Source organism: Tiliqua scincoides, chromosome 2 (assembly GCF_035046505.1).
Source record: "Tiliqua scincoides isolate rTilSci1 chromosome 2, rTilSci1.hap2, whole genome shotgun sequence".
Lineage (NCBI taxonomy): Eukaryota > Metazoa > Chordata > Lepidosauria > Squamata > Scincidae > Tiliqua > Tiliqua scincoides.
This window is the reverse complement of record NC_089822.1, coordinates 86,808,248-86,829,014: the sequence shown is the minus strand read 5'-3', so window position 1 is coordinate 86,829,014 and position 20,767 is coordinate 86,808,248. Positions and strand designations below refer to the sequence as shown.

The 20,767-nt window shown below is 44.9% G+C and overlaps 1 protein-coding gene and 1 pseudogene across 1 annotated transcript; one reads left to right on the top strand and one right to left on the bottom strand.

Moving 5' to 3' along the window:
• The window catches only part of LOC136638566 (zinc finger protein 721-like), a 1,054,179-nt pseudogene that overhangs the window by 6,670 nt on the left and 1,026,742 nt on the right, over nucleotides 1-20,767 (top strand).
• Nucleotides 3,057-9,981, bottom strand: LOC136641079 (tetraspanin-3-like). Its single transcript, XM_066616697.1, has 2 exons — nucleotides 9,900-9,981; nucleotides 3,057-3,883 (listed from the first exon to the last, which is right to left on the bottom strand). The coding sequence occupies exons 1-2, from the start codon at nucleotides 9,979-9,981 to the stop codon at nucleotides 3,057-3,059; spliced, it is 909 nt and encodes a 302-aa protein (XP_066472794.1).

The window sequence follows — 20,767 nt, the reverse complement described above, 5'->3', positions numbered from 1 at the left end:
CACAAACTTCATAAGTGTAGCAGCAAAGAAAACAGAATTCTGGCTAATCTCCCTAGAAGCTGGCACATAAGCCTTGATAAGAATTAACAGACTTTCAAGCCTAATAAGAATAAGTGATGGTTGCTGTCGCAGCTGGTGGGGAGACACTTGTTGGCATGCTTCAAGAGATCAAGCAATAGGCGAGAAGTCATCTCAAAGTAAGCAATTCTCTCCAGGCACTTGTGTGATCAATGGGTGTATTTCTGGCGATATGCTTTGTCAGTCCCCCCCCCTTTTTTTTTTTTGCCAGGGACAGTCCCTGCTTTCTAGAATCTGTCCTTCATATAACCCACAATGTCCATTTAGCCTCTTTCGGGTGCTCTTAAAAAGAATGTTTAATGTGTTTAGACACATGAACACAAAAGCGTACTAGCTTCCTTTCTGCATATTGTAACGGTTTGCTACTGGATTCTTGCACACTTCCCTTTATTTTTATCAGTGGCAGGCAGTCAATAGGTGGGAAATGTTTAAGACAAGCAGCAGTCTGTGAAGACTAGCAACAACAGCCTTGTGCAAGTTCAGCCAACAGGAGCCAGAAGCAGACTCCACTTTTATGTTCACAAAGCCAACCTCTGGATACTGCTCTTAATAAAAGCTGGAGTACCCACTGACTCTAAGCTAGTTCTGTTTAGAATTGGCTAGGTAGCAACTGCAGGCTGAGTAGAGTACTTTTTTTTTTTTTAACTTCTTCCCTGAATTGCTGCAAGGGCCTGGCTTTAGGGGTATAAATATTGTTAAGGTTGAGTTCCATTACCATTGTTTAGATTAGTGCCTTATAATAATTTCTGTATGTTACTTCCTTTTTATTATTTTTAAAAACAAATTTGTTACAGCTATTTGGTTTGTAATGAGTGGTGGTTGTTTTCATTACGCGGTGAGAGTGAGACTAAGAGTGTGAGAATGAGAGAGTAATGGGGAACTAGTGTGGCGGAACAGTAGACTTCCTCCCAGCCCTTTTAATATCTATCATTCTATTCCAGTTTGATGGAGGCAAAATAGCTGCCACTGACAGGGAACACTACTTGAGGTGGCTACTAAAAATGAGCTCCACTACACTTAAAATTTTTTTTAAAAAACTGCAGGTGAGCTTCCTTCCTAAGAAATGAGCTCCTGAATTAACTGAATTACAAGTAGCTCTGTTTGAAAATTTTGTTATTTATTTTACTTGGAAGTAAGCCCACTGTGTTCCATTTGGGAAGCACTGCTCTAGGTTGCAATCAATTGTGGATCCTTTAAACAAAATAAACCCAGCACAAGACAGGTTATTGTATAGATCTACTGCTATTTTCACCTGTAAAATACTGAATATGTATATCCAGAGTGATAATTTATAGTTTTTTTATTCATTAAAAAAGGAACTCTCTTTATATTCAGGCATTTAACTTGTGCATCATCCTGCTTCAAAAACCATATAAGATAGGCTTCCGCAGAACAAATGAATACAGCAGGCACATCAAAGAGCCCTTGGCAAGGTGTAGTAGAGTGTGTACATGAATGGAGAGGTGCACAGGCAGGCAGTGACCCTTGGGTGAGAAAACAGGACTATGCCAAGCACACAAGAGCATTCCTGCTTTTTCATCTGTTACACATTGTCATTTTAGCTGTACAGCATTGAAATAAACATTAACCAGAAGCCTGCGGTCAAGGAATTGGCAGGTTAGTTAGTTCCAGTCAGCATGTCAAATGCAACTTGTCATACCAACTCCACTGCTTCTTGGCCAAGTTCACAGTGCTCCAATGACAACAGAAGCAGCTATTGAGAAAATTCCCCTTCTATGGAACTCTATAGCAACCATATCTTCATGAATCCTATGGACCATCCTACATCTTCCAAACCTCTCTTGTTAGAACACTTCCTTCTTAAGCCATTTCTGCCTAACGTTGCATACATGCAACAGGGACCAAATACGTACACTTGTGGGACAGGCAAAAATGGGTTAACCTCTCTTTTCAGCAGTCTCTCGTCTCCTGTGCCCTTTTCTGGACTAGGTCTGGGAGGGGGTTGGGACTGGCCTGGGCGACTTAGGCAGGATACTAACCCCCCCTCCCAGCCAGTCCAGCATTACACCAGGCTTGCTCAGATCTGCACAGGGTGACCAGATATCATAACCACGAAAGAGGACAAGGCACACCAAAACATAGGACAGCCAAGAAAAGTGTAGGACATGACAGCTAAAAACACTTGTATATTGACTTCATGTGGTTAATTTAAACACTATTTTACTTATTAAATTTAAAACTATATCACATATAATTTATTAATTACAAAAAGGCTCTGCACTTCCTGCAGGGGCCTGCTCACAGGGAAAAGGAGAACATTTAAGTTCTTTTCCAGGACACAAAGCTAAAAAGAGGACAACTGGGGATCCTGGATTTGCACCAGCAATTTCATTGGCACAGATCCAAAGAGTCCCATAGGGGTGGCTGGCACACAACACAGGGTAAGGGGAAATAATATCCCCTTACTCCGACTTGCACAGTTTAGGAAATGGCTGCTCTGCTGGATACGGTGTAAGCCAGTTGGCCTGCTTGTTCTAGCACAGGTTAGCATTGGGCTGCCTTCCTATTCCATTAGCTTATTACTGTCCTGTAGCTGCTATGAGGTTTTAATGCCAGCCAAACTTTTCCTTTCCCCATTGAAGGTGGACTACAAACATTCCAACTGCTTTATTTTCTGAACAGCTGAAGTGCTGTAAACATTCCATTCGACTCAGCCAGTGTCGGAACCTTCAAAATCAGCAGCGCAACACCATGTACTGTAGATTGTTACTCTAGGCTATGCTTTCAGATGCAAGAATTTATTTAGCATTAGTCTTTAAAAAAAAAAAAGTCAGAGCCCAACAACTGTATACCAAAACAATTTGTTATTCTTGAGAAGACAGAGTTTTAGAAGACAAAGCAAGTTTCCCCACAGTTTTAAAATAGCCAGCTCAGCTTTAAGGACGGGGGCAACTGTTACTACCCAATAGGCTCAGGAAATATAGAAAACATCAGATAGCATCATTCACTTCTCCAAGCTATGAGAAAGCAGCAGAATCGAGAATTCTGAAATCTTGGAAAGGTAGCTCCCTCATAAGCATTCCATTGCTGATGACAGCTAGCACCTCAAGGCAACCTACGACGACACAACACCAAGACACATAGCAGGTGACAAAGTGCAGCCTCTCTTCCAACTTCTTGAGACAGCCTTCCTTGAAGAGCTTCTCTACCTCACTTGCATCACCAAGGCAATGCATATAAGTTTCTTTGCAGCAGCTTTCAGGAGCAGAGGCATGCTGTGTTTGGAGACGGTCTAGAAGCATCCCTCCAATCCAGTCAGTGTAGTTGTAGATACCACAGCACTGCAGCTGCTTGTGGGTCATATCTACAGACACATTGGCATAGTGATTTGGAACAGTCCTGTTGTTCTGGTGAAAGAAAGAGTCAACACTGCTTCTCAGCTCATTGCACACAGTAGCAGAAGAAAGTTGGATTATGACCACCGAAGAGGCTTCCAGGCAGAAGAGAACCACCAACAAGTACATCAAAGTTCCCTGGTGGTGACGAGAAGTCTTAACTGGGGTACACATTGCCAACACACCAGTCAGGAACAGGAAAAACGCAGCCACAAAAGCCAACCAGGCCAGCACAAGGAAGACAGGGTTGTGAAAGAAGGAGCTGTAGTTCCTGTAGGTAAGCATCACAAAAGCACCACCAAACAAGAAGGCCACTGCAGCTCCCCAGAGAAAGAAGCCAAGGAGGCTCAAGGCAACCTTTGCAAAGACTTGACTCCATGACTCAGTTGAACACAACAAGGGAGGACTAAATGTGGAACTGAACTTTGCTTCCTTCATCCTGGAGGCCACTATGCACTTTCAAAATCTCTCCTGGCACAGAAGTCTTCTCATTATTCTTAACCAGGTGCAGAAGATGCAGGATCGATCCTTGTGCCTGACCCAATTACTAATAACTTCACATTATTAAAGTTAACTCTGCTAATTGGGAAAGAGGCACTTCTTAAAGTGGTACTTCTTTTATATTTAGCAGAAGATGAGCAGCTATCCCTATTCATCCAGCTTAACATTACTTTCCAATGACTGCTTGCTGGGGTTTCTTCTGTACCTTTAGGGGGGGAAAAAAAACTGTGAGCTCTTTGGGACAGACATATTTATTTATTCTGCTATGAAAACTGCTTTATTAATGTACATTGAAAAGTGGTATATAAATATTCTTCCTTATTATCATGCTTATAAACAAGGACCTTATCCTGCTAAAGCTTATGATCTAAGGCCCCTTAGCTACCCTTACTGTGCAAGCCAAAGCACGGTTACTCAGAAGTAAGTGCCACTGTATTCAATGAGACTTACTTCCATGTAAGAGTGTGTAGGATTTCAGCCTTATATACCCTCAGTGTTGTGTGGTAGCAGATGCATAAGGAATTGCGGGGTGTAATTTAATTGTTAGCTAGTCTTTTGGAAGATTTATGGCAGCTGTGACCAGAGCAGCATGTTGCGCTGTACAACTTGTGACCCTCCCAGGACACAGTAGGGCCTCTTTTTTTTCTTTCTTTTCTTTTGTGGCTGTCAGGTAAGGTTGCTAACTCACCAGGGAATAATTCGCTTGCCCTGCCCCTGTGCATTTAATGTGCATAAATCAGTAGGGAAAGCTTTTCAAAGCATAGATCTAAACATTATCACCTGCAAATGCCTGCTCTTAAAGTAAGCATTAAACGCACTGCTACAGTCTTCAGTTAAATTGGTGATTCTGCTGCCAGGGCCTGTAAAAACATCAGATACGTGGCAGGCTGCACAATACAAGGCAGGTTGGCTATGTTTTGCTGGGTGGATTGCCAATTGAGGGCCACAAATATATATATGGTAATCAAAAATACACTGTTGAAAGTTTAGCAAGGGAAGATCAGTACTAATGAGAAAAGAAATGTGAATCCAATATATCATTGATTAGGGCAAATTATGGTGGCACATGGTATATTAATGATTAAAAATAGGCAGAAACATAACCAGAGTGAGGTGAGTTGGGCATCTGTCCTGGGTGCAAAATGTTAATGGGTGGGCTAGGGTGGTTGTCCTAGAGAGTCCATCCTGATCTTTTTCCAACTGCCTCAATTTATTTTTTTGCACCCAACAAGTCATGCCTAGCTAGCTGCCCAAATTTGTATCCAGACATGCTAGTTCATTACCAGATATGTTAAGCCCCACCTATCTCTTGAGACTGGGAGAAAGCAGCCCAGAGTCATTTGTAGGCTCTGGACTGAGCTCTCCTATTGGAAAGTCTACAAAAGTCACAGGGAGAGCTGCTCTCCTGCTGCTAAATATAAGAGAGCTCCCACTTTAAAGGGGCCTCCTTGGCACCCTTAGGGGGGGGGCACTTCATTAAGTACAGTGCTAATCTTGCATCTCTGAATTTTCCACAAGGGGCTAAAAAAAAAAAGCAACATTCAGCCCTCCTGCTCCAATGTAGGCTAATGGAAGGCTTTAAAACTCTTCTTGGAATTAGCTTTGACTATTCTATTATCCTGCACAGCCTTGTCTCACTGTCTTGCCCTGCAGTTTGTAAGGCCAGCCCTGTTTGGGATGCTGCCTCACAGGGTTGTTGTGAAGACACAAGAGGTAGGGGAAAATGGGCTGGGTGGGGGCAGGTGAATCGGGTGCATGGAGGGGGTTGGAACTGGCAGTTTTATACTTTATTTATTTGGGTCATGGCAGTGGTGTTACTAGGGTTTGCGAGTGCATCACCCCCCCTGCAGTGGGCGGGGCAGCACCCCAGGTGGTGGGTGTGGTGATGTACCATCACTCCGCCCCCACTGATTTTTTGGCTGTACCTTTTGATAGAACAAAGCTGGTTCTACCCAGTGCCCAGTTCAATTTAAGATCACTGTCAGGGTCCACCTGGCTTTGCAAGTCTCAAAAAAGTTCACCTTATCAGCTGAAGCCTCTGTTTTGATCCTTTTTAGTGGGGGTGGGGGGGAAGACTGCCTTCTGGAGCACTTGTTTAGAACCAGGTGCATAGATTCAGGACCATTCTGGTAGCCTTGTACTCTCCTTCACCTGATCTTCCACACCAGCCAAGGCACGTTTGCTTACTCATGAGTAAATGTGACCGTGATGCTTACTTCCCCTTTCCATAGGGCTCAATACATCTGCTTGGAGGGAGGGACTTCCTTCTCAGGTGTTTTTGGGGGCTGCATTCATTGGATCAGGACCATTCTGGTGGATTCCTCTCAGCCTACCCTTTGCGACGGACTAAGGCATGTTTGCTTACTCATGAGTAAACACGTGATACAGTTCACTGTCACTTTCCATAGGGATCCATGCATTTTTTGTTCTCCAGTTTTTTGGCCATACCTTTTGAAAGAAAAGAGGTATTTCACTCTGGTTTTTTGCACTGCATTCTGCTGGAAATTCTGCATCCAACAGTATATAATATGATGGGGTTACTCCTAACCACCGCGATTTTAGCATGTCACCCCCCTAGTGTGCGTCACCCAGTGCGGCCCGCACCCCCCTAGCGACACAACTGGGTCATGGAATGAAAAAGATTGAAGACCACTGATATAGGAGATGCTGCCTTTTCAGAGCACTAATTAGCCCATCATGCAGGACATAAAAGCACAGTTCCCCACTCCCCCATTTTCTTGGTTGACTCTTCTACAGAGTGGTATTTTCCACCATCAATATCCACAATTATATTATTAAGGTACTTTTTAGGACATTTCTACCACTATGTGGAATCTACCAAGCCATGAGTGGATCCTGCAGAGCTGTGCCACACCAGAATGAAAATGCAACCATATTTGCATTTCCCCATAGAATTCTATGGGTTCCCCATAGAATTGGCTTGCATGGGAAAGGCCCATTTGATATCATTAGTAAGGCTGTAGTTGTAGGCACACTTTCCTGGGAGTATGTTGACCACAATGAGATTTACTTCTGAGTAGACATGCCTAGGATTGTGATGTAAGATATGTTTCCCAGCTCTATGGGTGATCCTCACAGAAAACTGGCTCTCAAGCAGCTATGAGTACATCAAAGGGGCAGTTCATTTAAACCACTTTTGATCAAATTAAGGAACTGTTGTTTTTCATTTTGTGTTAAATATATAATCCTTGGAAAGTGGAATCACAGGCCTTTAGGTAGGTTCAGAGTATCTATGAAATGGGAGTTCTGTGACTGAAGCTCAACAACATCTGTTTCTAAAAGCTGCTGTGGCAAATCCCAAATATGCACAAAAATGACACTTTGCCCCTTGTTGTGAATCCTGTCCTGAAATGATGCAGGAAGAGGGTGATGAACAGAGAAGAAAAAGGCAGCCTAGCCTGCTCCAGTGCCTTTAACTGCAGTGAGATCTGGAAAAGCCAGGATGGTGTAGTCAGGAGATGGACTTTGATATGAAAGATTCAGGCTCAAATCCCTGGTCATTATCTCTCAGCCTCACCTACCTCGCTGGGTTATTGCGACGACAAAAGGAGGGAAGGGACTGTATTCACTACCCTGAACTCCTTGAGGATGGGTGGTATAAAAATTTGAAAAATAGCTAACAAAAATCAGCAAGTGAAGCTTTTTGTGATGTAGAAGTGAGCACAATTTTCTTCTAATGTCTTCTGATCAACCTGCTGTTAAAGGCAGAGGAGCTGATGAAAAAGTTGCAGTGCAGTAGTTGGGGAGGAAATCTGTTGTTTTCTTTTGCACACACTCTGCTTTCTTCCACTGATTTAATGTTTCCACTGAATAGGGGAAAAGCAATACAGAGTACAGTATTGCCCAGAAAATATGCCTGTCTATTGGCAAGCTTACTGTTTGTGTTTTATTGTATGCTCAATGGGAAAAGACTGCAGTGCTGCTTCTTGTCTTTCCTTTTCTCTTTTTCCCTTCCCTTCTGCTCATAAAACTTAATGAGATATTAACATTTGAGTTACAGTGCTCTTTTATTGTTAGCTTATTCTGCAAACTTTGAAAGACATTAGACAACTCAAAGGGCCTCCAGAGGAATATTATAGCACCTCGAGGCTGTTCCAGTATGGTCTCTCTTTGAATATACATGAGGGAATTTCAGCAGCTATGGCAGCCTGAAGGCTCTTGTCTCTCTAAATATTTCCCAGTACATAATTTTCCGTTCAGTTCAGGCTGACACTTTGGACCTCGTAAAAGCTGGGGGAAAAATATCATTGTATACCATCAAAATACTTTCTAATTTTTAATATTTTCATTGTGCTTTTCAGAGCCAGAGTGAGAAGAAGGAGAAGTTCTGAAGCACTGGGGCACAAATCCTATTGGTTATGCAGGATTAATCAGGTTAAGCAGAACTTAGCCAGGGGCCAAATCCTATCCAACTTTCCAGTGCCGATGCAGCCATGCCAATGGGGCATGTGCAGCATCCTGCTTGGGGGGGGGGGGTTATATTGGCCTCCTCAATGTAAAGGAATGATTGGTTCCCTTACCAATCAGGGCTACATTTTGGCTACATCAGCACTGGACAGTTGGGCCCCAAGTTTTTTTAACCTCCAAAGGCATCTGGAATAGCCACTTGTCATAAGATTGCATCATTCCTGGTGCATTCCAAGAAGAACAAGGGTGACTGGCCCTTATCTGAGATGGTATATATATCATGCACCTACTGTGTGCAGGTACATCTGTACGCAAGCTTAAAAATATGTAACAGAATGCTGGATCTCATCATGATTCTGATTTATTTTGCCATAATTCAACATGTTTGGCTGTATTTATGGTCTGGAGACAGGTAAAGGGGGATGGAAAGTGTTTTATGTGCACATGTGAAAATATGTCCACATCCCATCACTCTGTTTAGGGATTTAACTGCTAGTATGTTGAGGAGATAGACACTCTAGTGCACATGCGTGCACAATAAATACTAAGGGGACTCACCAGTACCTCCTCAAAAAGCAGGTAGGGAACAAATAAACACAGGGGTTGGTACCAAGACATAAGGACTGCTGTGCTGTGCTGTGCTGTCTGGGGCAAGCATGTAAAAAGTGGTTCTTATTTGTTGTGTTTCTATCCCATCACTTTATTGACAGCAGCATACATAAGGTGAGTAGGAAGTCTCTCCCAGTCATGTACTGATGAGACCCAGATCTGTTTAACTTTAGCAAGCATTTCTCCATACTGTACCTTCAGACTGTGTCCTGGAACAGATAGAAGATAGACAGTAGATTCTATTGTGAATCTGGAGGAGTAAGATGGTCAAATTCTTGAGGCGTTACCAGCTACCGATCATGAGAAACCAAGAAACAATGGGCTAATCAACAGGGAGAAGAGCAGAAGCGTTGGTTCTGTGTGTCATTCCCTCCCATCTTTCTGGTTATGGAATTTTATGCAGTTTTGTAGTTAACATTTGTATGACAGTAAAGCCCAGAGGCCTCTGCTGATATCATCTCTCATTTTGGTAAGCCATGGATGTAGGTATCCACAGAATGAGACAGCTCCTGCCCCAATGTGTCCCACAGTACACAATGGCTGGGGAAAAATGAATCATGGTGTTTATGGTCCTAACGTCTGCTATCGCCAACTGACACTCTGAATCAGGCCTTTTCTTGTATAAGAGGGATTTTAAGGATAATCCTCAGCCAAGAAAAGAGAGCAAATAATTTAATCAAGTCTTTGTCAAATTAAGAATAAGATGCAGAGAAGTTACATTTATTTACATTGAAATTATGTACATATAGATCTGAAATAATGCTCTTAGGGATATGATGGGACTCCCCCACCCCATATGAATGGTCTCATCAAAATTATTTTTTTATTTCCTTCAAATGTTTCTCCTGAGGAAGAACAGGTGCTAGTGCCAGGTTGCAGAGGGTGGCGGGGCAAAGCCTTGTACTGCACTTCCCATGGTGACCCCACCTCTCTCTGATGGGGCCTTGGGCATGGCCACTGGTACTGAGGGTTCAGGGATGGCCTGGCAATGCATATCCTGGGGGTCCATATCCCCAGGATCGCGCCACTCAGGGGAGCTGCAGGGGCTTGGGTGCACTTACCCAAGCCTTCTGCAGCCTCTCCAGGCTGCGGGGAGCCTGGCGTGACCTGCAGCAGGGCTCCCTGCAGCAGTGAAAGTAAATGCGGAGCGATTGTGCTCCACTTCCGCTTTAGCGGAGGCGGGGTGCGATTGCTCTGCATTTACTTTCACTGATGCGGGGAGCCCTGCTGCATGTCGCGCCGCGCTCTCCGCAGCCTGGGGAGGCTGCAGGAGGCTTGGGTAAGTGCACCCAAGCCCCTGCAGCCCCCCTGAGCAGCGCGATTCTGGGGATTGCGCCGCTGCCTTCCCCCCGACCACGCTGCCTTCCCCCCACCCACACAAGTACTTAGTGGCTCTCAAACTCTCCCAGAGAGTTTGAGAACCACTGGCATATCCTATGGTGGCCTTGGGCCCTTGGCCACTTCCAACCTGGCCTATCCCTGAGATCACTCCTATCAGAGACCTTTGTTTGCCTCAACACTCCAATTTGATGATTATGACAGTTTGAGGATTACGAAGGACCTCCTTGAGAAATTTCAATCATGCTATCAACGCTCTTTTTGCTTCAGCTGCTTGGGTATCATCCAAGGAAGAACCACAAAATTCACTTCAAAGTTCACTTGCTCATGGTGATTGAGAGACAAATAGAACCTCCCCACTAGCATGCCTTATCCAAACTCTTTTTGCTTCTCCCCATATCGTTTTGCTCAAGCTGCAATTCTCTCCAAATTTGAGTCAAAATATTGCTTTAGGAAACATCTGAAGTCAGTTCCTTCTCCTTCACCTGTCAGAGCTCCCACAGTCTGCTGGGAATTCTCTCCTGGATGTACTTACTTTATGCTAAATTAGAACATCAAGTCTGTGAGAGGAAGCACTCTAAATGGTAGTTCCCAAGCTATGCGACTCCCTTTCCTTGGAAGTCCGTTCGGGCCTCAACCTGACCATATTTCAGAAGTGCTATAATTTATTTGTTTGCTTGCCTTGCTTTTAGTGGTTAGGGAGAGGGGAAGGTTGACTCTCTTGTCAATACGTTTTAGTGAGTTTTGTATTATGACATGAGACTTTATGGCCTCATTCGAATGTATTAGCTTGTTTTTGTACACCACCTTGAGCTAATAGATAAGGGGGGGGGGTTATAAAAATCCAAGGAAAAAATTAAATTAAAAGAGTCTCACAATTTCTTTTCCTGTGACAGATCAGTCTAACATGATGAATGTTGTCCTGTTTTCTCTGGGGTTATTTCTGCATATGAAATGATGGGGGCTGAAATTCAAATGCAAATGTAGTTGCTAATACAGTTTAGATAAAATACTTCCTGGTATATTGCTGAAAGCATAATCCTTCAAGTTAATAAAATAGTGAGCACTTTTTTTTGGTTTCCATTATATTCATACCAATTGAAGATTAATACTGAAAGGGTGAGACGGGGTCAAATAGGTCCATCATCTCAAAGTAGCTGAGATTTGTGGCTGTTGGCCTTCGCTTACATTTATGAGAGAGACTCGGAGTGATGGACATCTGGACTGACATGAGACTGATATCAAGCTTATCTCAAAAGTTGTGGGTGTCACATCTAAGAATGAAGCGGGAATGGTGCGACATCTTGATGTAACATAAATACCGCATTTAAGAGAGCCAATTGGGCTTTTATGAACTATGTCAGTACCAAACTCTGATGGGGTCATTTTGTACCACAGCAAGTCCAGGTGATCCTTGTGGACTTCACACTTGTTCCTCCACAGAGTGGAGAGCTGCAGTTGTCATAGAATGTATTTATTTTTCATCTTTTACAGTTGTTCAGTTTCAACTGCTTTTCAAGAGTCCAAGATGTCAAATCCCAAATAATGGCACTGGAGACATCCTCACTGACCTTGTCCCAGGGGGGCAGAGCAGGGCTTCAGTACTGACACAGGAATCTCATAATGCTGGTACTAGTTCCCTCTGTCAGGATAGCTTTTCTTTTGGGTATATTCGTATTTATTTCACAGGCATTTATTTACTGAGCCACATTTGCCCTATCGAAGATCTGTGCAAAGCTCTGTGAAAAGGTGGGGAGAGAGAGGTGTCATTTAGATTCAACAGCTGTAAATTTTTGCTCCCAGACTGTTTCAGTTAAACAGCTGTAGCTTGGAGAGGATGGGCAGACTGCTACAACTCATAGCTGTAGTAACTCTTTCTAGTGCAGTGCTTCCCAAACTCCTACAAGGGAGCACTGTAAGTTTATGGGGGGGGGAGAGAGATGTTATGGCAGCAACACCATCTGGAGGAATGCACTGCTGCTGGGGATGGGAGGCGGTTTTTACTTACCTGCAGCCAGCACTGCATCCTGATGGGGGGGCAGGAGGTCTGGGGAGCCCTCCACAGGGCTCCCCATACCTGCAAAAGTCTTTTTTTTAAAAAGCACAGGCACTTCTGGTTTGGTTGCAAAGACTGGAAGTACCAGGTTTTTTTCTTTTCTTTTTTTAGACTTTTGCAGGCACTGGGAGCCCTGTGGAAGAGGCTTCCCCCCCCCAACCCCAGGACCGAAGCGTTGGCTGCAGGTAAGTTTAAAAAAAACAACTCTGGCAGCAGCACAATCCTGGGGATTGCGTTGCTGCCTTTCCCCCTCCCCGCCTCTTAAAAGGGCAGGGAGAAGTGCTTCCCTGGCTAGTGGGAAGCCAGGGAACCAACTTCCCACCAGTTTGGGAATGTCTGTTCTAGAGTATCCTATATAGGCATTCATGCTAATACAAAATTGTAACTGAGATGGAAGGGTAGGGGGGACTCTATAGCTCCGTGCTGGAATAACACCTTCTGAAATATCCTGTATAGGCACTCATAACTGCACACAGTTGTCATGGGCCCTTCCACTTTTAGCAATAATTGTTCTATCTATTATGGTTAGTTGAGCTGAAAAATTCTCTGTTGAATCTCTGTTGTTTGAAGGGCTCAAAGGAGGCCTTTTGTGGGGGTGAGAATGAATGTCTGATAAAAGCCTACCTTTGCTTGCCTTTTGGCCCCTTCTGTGGTGCTGACAGTGGTGGCAGCTGGGCTCCCTTTGTCTATTGATGCACAAGAGGCCAGAATGAAGGTTCTGTGATGACTTCTGAAGCCAAATCTTCCTGCCCTCACTCTGAGTTGGCTTTGTGATTACACAGCACCATCATTGAGACCTGACTGTATGATGATGTCTGAAGCCAAATTACAGCCCAATCCTGAGCTACCCAGCATGTGCCAGAATGGCCACTGTGGCATCCAATGCTCACCAGGCAGCCCTCGGCGGCTTCCCAGGTAAGGGAATTACCACAATGGGGCTACTCAATTCTGCAGTGGCTCTTGAGCCAGTGCAGAATGAAGGAGTCCCATGCCAGGTTGTGAGGCCTGACAGGGTTCACGATCCTGTGGAGCTGAGCCTCCTCCTGCTATGCTCCCTCCCCCGCCACGCCTCCTCCCTGCCCTCTGCCTGCCCTCCCCACCTCCCCCCGCCCCATAACACCTCTCCCTGCCTTCCCCCTCACTCACCTCTCTGCCATCCAGTGGTTCGGGCAAACCACTGGGTGGTGGACCACTGGCCCAGCACTGGAGCTGGCCCAGCGCAGGCTCATGCTAGGCTAGCTCCAGTGCTGGGCCCTTGGTAATGGTGGCAGATGTGCCTTACTGCATGTTTGCAACAGTGTGCGACAGCGGTAAGCCAGCACGCAGGGCTCTGGATCAGGCCCTTAGTGAGGCAATTTCCTGCCTCTCTTTATTGCACTTTGTATATAAGGAACATTAGAAGCCAATAGGAACTGTGGTGGACACCAATGGTGAAGCGAACAGCCTCTGCACCCAGTCCCCTGATCTCTGTAAAGGGCCCTACTATTAATTGTGCAGAACTCTGTGCTTTATAGAGTAATAAAAGAACAAGGCAGGTCCCCACCCCAAGGAATCTACAATCTACCTGTTGACAATGGGGAGGACACCAAAAGGATGGGAAAGAAATGTGAAAAGCAAAGCTAGCAGCAGGTGAATGGGAGGAAGTGTTACTGAAGCTTCAGGTTCATTTGAGGATGAGGACTGTGGGGTTCGGAAGCTGACTTTTCACAATAGCTGAATTTTGAAGAGAAAGATGAAGGAAGGGAGAGGTTCACGTAAGTGCTCTGGGAGACAGTGACATAAGGGGCAGCAGGAGAGACACAGGGATCTTTGTTATTGAAAACAGCATGGACCTTTGTGGGCTGAAGGTAGTGGAAGTGATGGAGCCAAGGTAATGGGTAGGTATGCAATAGGAAATAAGGCGGGGAGTTGGGATAAGACCATGGAAAATATGTAAGGTAGGGGCAGTGACCTTATGCTCATGCAGCAGTTTTCAGTAAGAGATTTCAAGTTTCAGGAACTAGTGATGCCAAGATGGAGCAGTAAAAAAAAAAAAAATGTCTGAATCAAGTTGTGAGGTTTCTGCTTCAGGAACTGCAGGATGTTTTTTCCCCCTTAAAAGTCTTTTGCACCAAAACAGTATTTTCAAGTATCTGTCCGCAGAAACATTATTCATTTATGCAAGAAATTAGGATGATCTGAAAAGTTGAACAAAGCTGGATTTATCCTCTTATCATGAAAAAAGGAGAGATGCTTTAATTGCTAACTCAGGAAAACTATATACAACTTTTGCCTTTGGGGAAAAACAGACAGCAATGTCTGAAATTCTGCATACGCTAGGAGAGGATTTAAGCTACTCTTGGGTCAGACTTATTGCTCCAATGAGGAGACCATGGGCTTGTTTCCAACAGGTCATGTTGAACAAACTGTACAGCTGAGAGGGAGCTGAACAGAGGATGTGTTTCTCTTGTTCGTGCAAGAGCTTATTTCTCAATTTGTAAAGCTGCCTAAGAGATTTGGACCCTAATTCCCTTGAAAAGGAAGGGGAAACGAGGATTGAAATCCGGTGCATCCCTTCAGAGATTTCAGCCTTCAGCATAATAAAGTAGGCAAATCTCACCTGCTTTTGTGAGACCTGGGGAAGCTTTGGGTAGCAATCGCATTTGATTTGCAGTTTCGAACCCAAGCAAAATTGGGTCAAACCAGGAGGGATGCAAGATTTAGTGTAATGTTGGTCAGACTGGTTGTTCACAAAGTTCATTTGATAAAACAATTCTATTGGTATGCTTACAAAGTTTAAAAAAATGAGTCCTCCTGGACCAGACAAAGTCTACCTACTCCAGCATCCTGTCTCCAACAGTGATCAGCAGCTGATCAGTTATAAAGCATGTATATTGCTGTATATTAATAATATATTTTAAGATCTGCATTTAATTAATGATATGATTAATATAATTAATATTAATATAGTTATATATATATGGTTATTTAATATAGTTAATATTTCTGGCCACTTCCTGTTTAATGATGTCACTTCCAGCCCCCAGGAACATGATGAGGAGTCATGGCCAAAAGCCACGAGGGTCAAGGGAAAAGTTTGGCCAGAAAAGTTTTAGTACCACTGCCATAGGTGTTTACATGAGTTAGTAGATCTGTGAAAAAAGCAAACTTCTTCACAAAGCACTGTTATATGCTGCAAAATAAGATCAAAAGAAACAACTGATTGTGGCCACTTTGCTAGAGAGATATAAAACAAGAAGACAGGAAAAGAAGCTATTGAGAAGTCTAGTCAATGCAGGAGAAGGCAATCGACAATCATTTAAAACTAGAAACTGAATAGGTGACTGCTCCTGCTACTGGTGGGGTGAATGCATACATAACCACACCCACTGTTAGTGCACGGGTCATGTGCTGTTGCTCTTCCAACATGTTCAGAGAATCCTGCTTGTAAATTATTGACTTGCTCCTTACTCATCCATAGACAGGATAGCAAGCTTTAGACAGGATATCCATAGGCAGGATAGCAAGCATTGTGTTGGGATTGAGAAGAGAGACACCAGATAGAAATGTTTTGGGATAGCATTACACTTTGTACTGGAACATCCCATGTTGTCTGCTTTGAGAAAAGGACTGTTAAGGAGTCAAAGCCCAGGAGTTCATTTTCCAGACCATCACACTTAAAAAATTAAAAAGAAACCTAAGGAACAAACAAACAAAGGAGAGCTCCAACTCCTGACACAGGTGTTTGACCCTGCACTTGGCTTCTGTGTTAATATTTTAATGCAGCTGCTTGCGTGTTTTGTGATTGAATGCCAATCGATGTGCTATGCTACTTTGGAGCCTTGGCATCCATTCGGAATGGAATATCTTCTAAATGGGGGCAGGAGGACAATGAAAATGGAGGGGAGAGGCAGCAGGAGAAACAGCACGAGGGTGACAGTAATTGGGGAAAAGAGTTACTCGTAACAGCTTGATGACCCACTTGCACTAGGAACACAGTTCAGCAAGCAATTGGAAATGAGGGTGCAGTGGCTGAATCCAGAGAAAGCCTGCAAGGGACTACTTAAAGAAAAGTATTAACAACCTTTCTTCACTTAATCCCACTTTAGAGGTTTTCTCAGAGGTTCTGTCATTGAACTTTGAGTTCCTTTTCTATACACCCCCCCCCCCAAGTTTGGAGAGCAAGCAAAAAAATCAGTCAATTTCAGTCTATATCATTTGTGTTGCCTTTGCCTCTGCGGCTTCAAGCTGTGTTGTCTACGAAGCTTATTCTTCACGTATAACAAACTTGTATTTTCTCCTGTAGCCAAAATAGACATTTTTTGGGGGGGGGGGGATGAAAAACATGGGGAGGCACATCTCAGTGGTAGAGCCCCTGCTTTGCATGAAGGAGGTCCCTGGTTCAATGCCTGGCATCTCCAGGTAGGGTAGAGAAAGCACATCACCTGGAATTCTGGGTAGACACAGAGTAGACAGTGCCACCCTCAATGGGCCACCAATCCAAATCCATATAAGCCAGCTATCGACGCTCAGAAGTAGCACATTAACTACAAGTACAGGTAGTGGTTTAGAGGGTGGGCTGTCGTCATCCAGCACAGTTTAAATCAGGGGCCATGAGAGGGGGGTTCAAGGGGTAAATTTAAACCAGGCCAAGGGACAAAAAAGGGGCCCAGGAGCCAAAGGAGGGGGACTGAAAATTTCCTGGGATCTTACATTTTCTGATCTCACCAGGGTCCATGACAAGAGGGTGCAGAAGGTAGATTGTACTGGGGCCCAGGAGCCAAATTTTGTGGGATCTCATAAACTGTTTGCGTATGTTCTGTGAAGACTTGCATTCACAGTTTGGGTAAGCCTACAGAGTTTTAGACATTGTAATTCACGGAAATTCTGATCCAATGCTGGTATGAAACTGTGATCTGATGGAGAAGTGAAGGGGCCCAAAAGAAGTTTTGTACCTCATGATAAAATTCCTCTCTGAAGCCCTGCACTTCCCCATCCCCAAGCAGGGCAGCCTTTTACAGGGTCTGCGGCACTGGTGTACAGGGCGGAGGGACGGTTCCAAATGCCCTGGGCGGCATGTCAGAGGGGGCGCTGCCATGCACTCCTTTACACCTCCCTCCCATGGTGCACTCGTCTTTTTAAATAAAAGGGATAGAGATGGGCAGTTGCTCTGAGCACCATCCGCCTGTATTCCTTTTTTTAAAAAAAGTGAAAGAAAAGCTAAGGCTGCAGATTCCCCCTTCTTTTTTTAAAGGAGAAGAAAGCCATCAGATTGGCATGGTCCAGAACTGTGTCCATCTGAGGACCGCCCCCTTATTCCCCTTTAATAAGAGTGGGACAGAGTGTCTGCCAATAAAGGTAGGTTGGGGGCGGAAACAGGGATGTGGAAGGGTTGAAAGGGAGGGGAGAGGGTAGAACAGTGGGAGGACTGGAGGTGTGATCACTGCAGGAGGGGTGGCCCCCAGTACACATCCCCTCCGATAGCCAGCATGCCCCCTTTCCTCAGGCATGCTTCCTAATCTGCCTCCCCCCCAGTAGGATGCAAGCTTCCTTGGCACAGCTCTGTCAGTGTATGTGTGGGGGGGAGGGGTAGAGAATAGGCTTGGGCTGATCGTGTTGTAAACTCTAGTCAAGAGGGATTGCTGGATCCCTTGGATCATAGTTTGGTTCCTTGCAATGTCTCATGGGAAGCATGGTTTTAGCAGGACAGCTTAGCCCTCTTTGTACTTTCAGGTAGCCTCTAAAAATGTATAATAGAGAACACCCCCTCCCAAGGGGCGGAGATTGCTTCGCTTTCCTAACTTCACTCCTAATTTTTCCTCCTTTATTGAAAATTCACTTGGAGACCAAGCAGGCTGCTGCAGGTGGCAACCCTGGAGTAGGATTTTGGGAAATTTTGGCCTTTAGACTAAGAGGGGAGTGGAGGTTTGGAAAGTCCCTCTGACCTCCCTTTGATCCTGTATCTTTAACTGATTCTGCTGAGCCCACTACCAGCTGTGCAGGGTGAACTGAGGTGCTGAACAATAGGAAGAAGTGCCTTGTCTTGAAGCACAAGTGACAGTGATCCCTGACTCAGAGAACTCCATCCTCCATTGCGCACAGCAACAGGTAGCTAAAACCTTTCCACCACAGAGAGAAAATCTCCTGTGCCTTCTGGGTTGGGTAACAACCCCTGTTTCTGCCACCTTATCTTTCTTATCACATAATACCAGAACCAGGGGACATCCACTAAAATTGAGTGTTGGGCGGGTTAGGACAGACAAAAGAAAATATTTCTTTACTCAGCATGTGGTCGGTCTGTGGAACTCCTTGCCACAGGATGTGGTGCTGGCGTCTAGCCTAGACGCCTTTAAAAGGGGATTGGACAAGTTTCTGGAGGAAAAATCCATTATGGGGTACAAGCCATGATGCGTATGTGCAACCTCCTGATTTTAGAAATGGGTTATGTCAGAATGCCAGATGCAAGGGAGGGCACCAGGATGAGGTCTCTTGTTATCTGGTGTGCTCCCTGGGGCATTTGGTGGGCTGCTGTGAGATACAGAAAGCTGGGCTAGATGGGCCTATGGCCTGATCCAGTGGGGCTGTTCTTATGTTCTTCAGTATTTGTATTTATCTCCCAGTAGGCTGCCTGCCTGCCAATGGGTCTGCTGAATATTTTGGTGGCACAAGTCCAAGGATACTTGGGGCAGGTCTGGGCCAGAAAAAGGGAGATAGATGCTGGCATGCGCTGCTGCCTCTTCCTGCTCCCAAACTGCCCCATAGCCTACCTGCTCCCTACCCCAAATCCTCCCTTAATTGCCTCCTCCACTACCTTACCTGCACTGGCAGGGCATCCAGGAGCCATGGATGTGTGCACGGAGCCTCTGGCTGCTTTCGCAGGCTGCTCCATAGTGCACGATGAGAACAACATTGCAGTGGCATTTATGCTTGCATGTCTATGTATGTCTCAAAAGCACACCTTGTAACAGTCTGTAGCAGTGTCTGGAGGAGACAGTAATGGGCTTGACCTGGAACTAACAAATGGAAACTTAATTGAGACAATACACAGGTTGAGACAACACACTTAAATCCCATCTGGGAAGATAAGTTCATCCTTTTTTAGATGGGGTTTTCTGCCCTCTGAAGGAACCAGAGCACAGTCTTTCTTTCTTTCTTTCTTTCTTTCTTTCTTTCTTTCTTTCTTTCTTTCTTTCTTTCTTTCTTTCTTTCTTTCTCCTCTCTAGTTTCCCCCCCTTTATTTTGCTGAGATTCCTTCACTTCTAAAGAAACAAAACATCATATTGATGAAGCCACTTGCACTTAAGGTTGCTGTAACTTTTCTGGACCTTTGTTCTGGTCAGATAAAAAGGGCTTGGAACTTCCCAAACTAGGCTGCAGTTTCTTCCTTTGGTCTCTTACTGCAGTGATATTCAAACTGGGGCATTGTGACACCCCAGCCTGAGGGCCCTGGCCTCTGCCCCCTTAAGGGGCGGGGCAGGGAGGAAGGTAGCGACATGTTCCCCAGGATCCTGTTAGCATTGCTAACAGGGCTGCAGGAACTGGGATGTACTCACCAGTCCCTGCAGCAGCCTTCCCAGGGTGCGAGAAGCCCTACGTGAGCATCTACAGGGCTCCCCACAATGCAGAAAGTGAAAGTGGACTAATCACACTCCACTTCCGGTTTTGCAGAAGTGGAGTGTGATAGCTCCACTTTCACTTTCTGCAGGCTGGGGAGCCCTACAAACGCTCATGCAGGGCTCCCCGGACCTCCAGGACGCTGCTGCAGGGACTGGTGAGTATGTCCCAGTCCCTGCAGCCCCCTTGAGCCTTCCTAGCTGCTGGAGAAATAAACTTTGGTACCTGGAAATTTCCTGGGGCCTTGTGAAGAGCAAAAGATGGAAGCTGGGCTGACCGGGAGGATAGGTCTACTTGGGCAGGTAGACCTGGCCTCTAGAGACTTTTCTGCCTGTTGCCATCCGCCCCCTGCCCTGTTTTGCCCCCTCCCCAGTACGTTCAGGACAGTGATAATAGATTTTTTTTTTTCTCCTTGTTCAATAATACTAGAACTCAAAAGCAGAAATTATATTCATGCTTTCTTGGGAGTAAGCTCCATTGAGCTCAGTGGGACTTACTTCTGAGCAGACATGCATAGGATTGGGCTGAAAGTCACCCAATGAACTGGATGTGTTGAGTGTTTGTCATATTTTGTATTGAATGGGGGCACCAGGGGAGATAGGGGGATCATATGAGCCTAGGGCATACAAACCATGGTTTGGCCATCATAACATTGGAAATGAACTGCCATCTCTCAACTCAGCCTATTTCATAGGATTATTGGTTCAGAAGAAACAAAAGAATGCTCACAAAACAATTAACTTTGGAAATGTGATGGGCACTGGTTTTTGAAAAGAAATAGTTTTGGAAGAGATGTCTGTCCACTCCT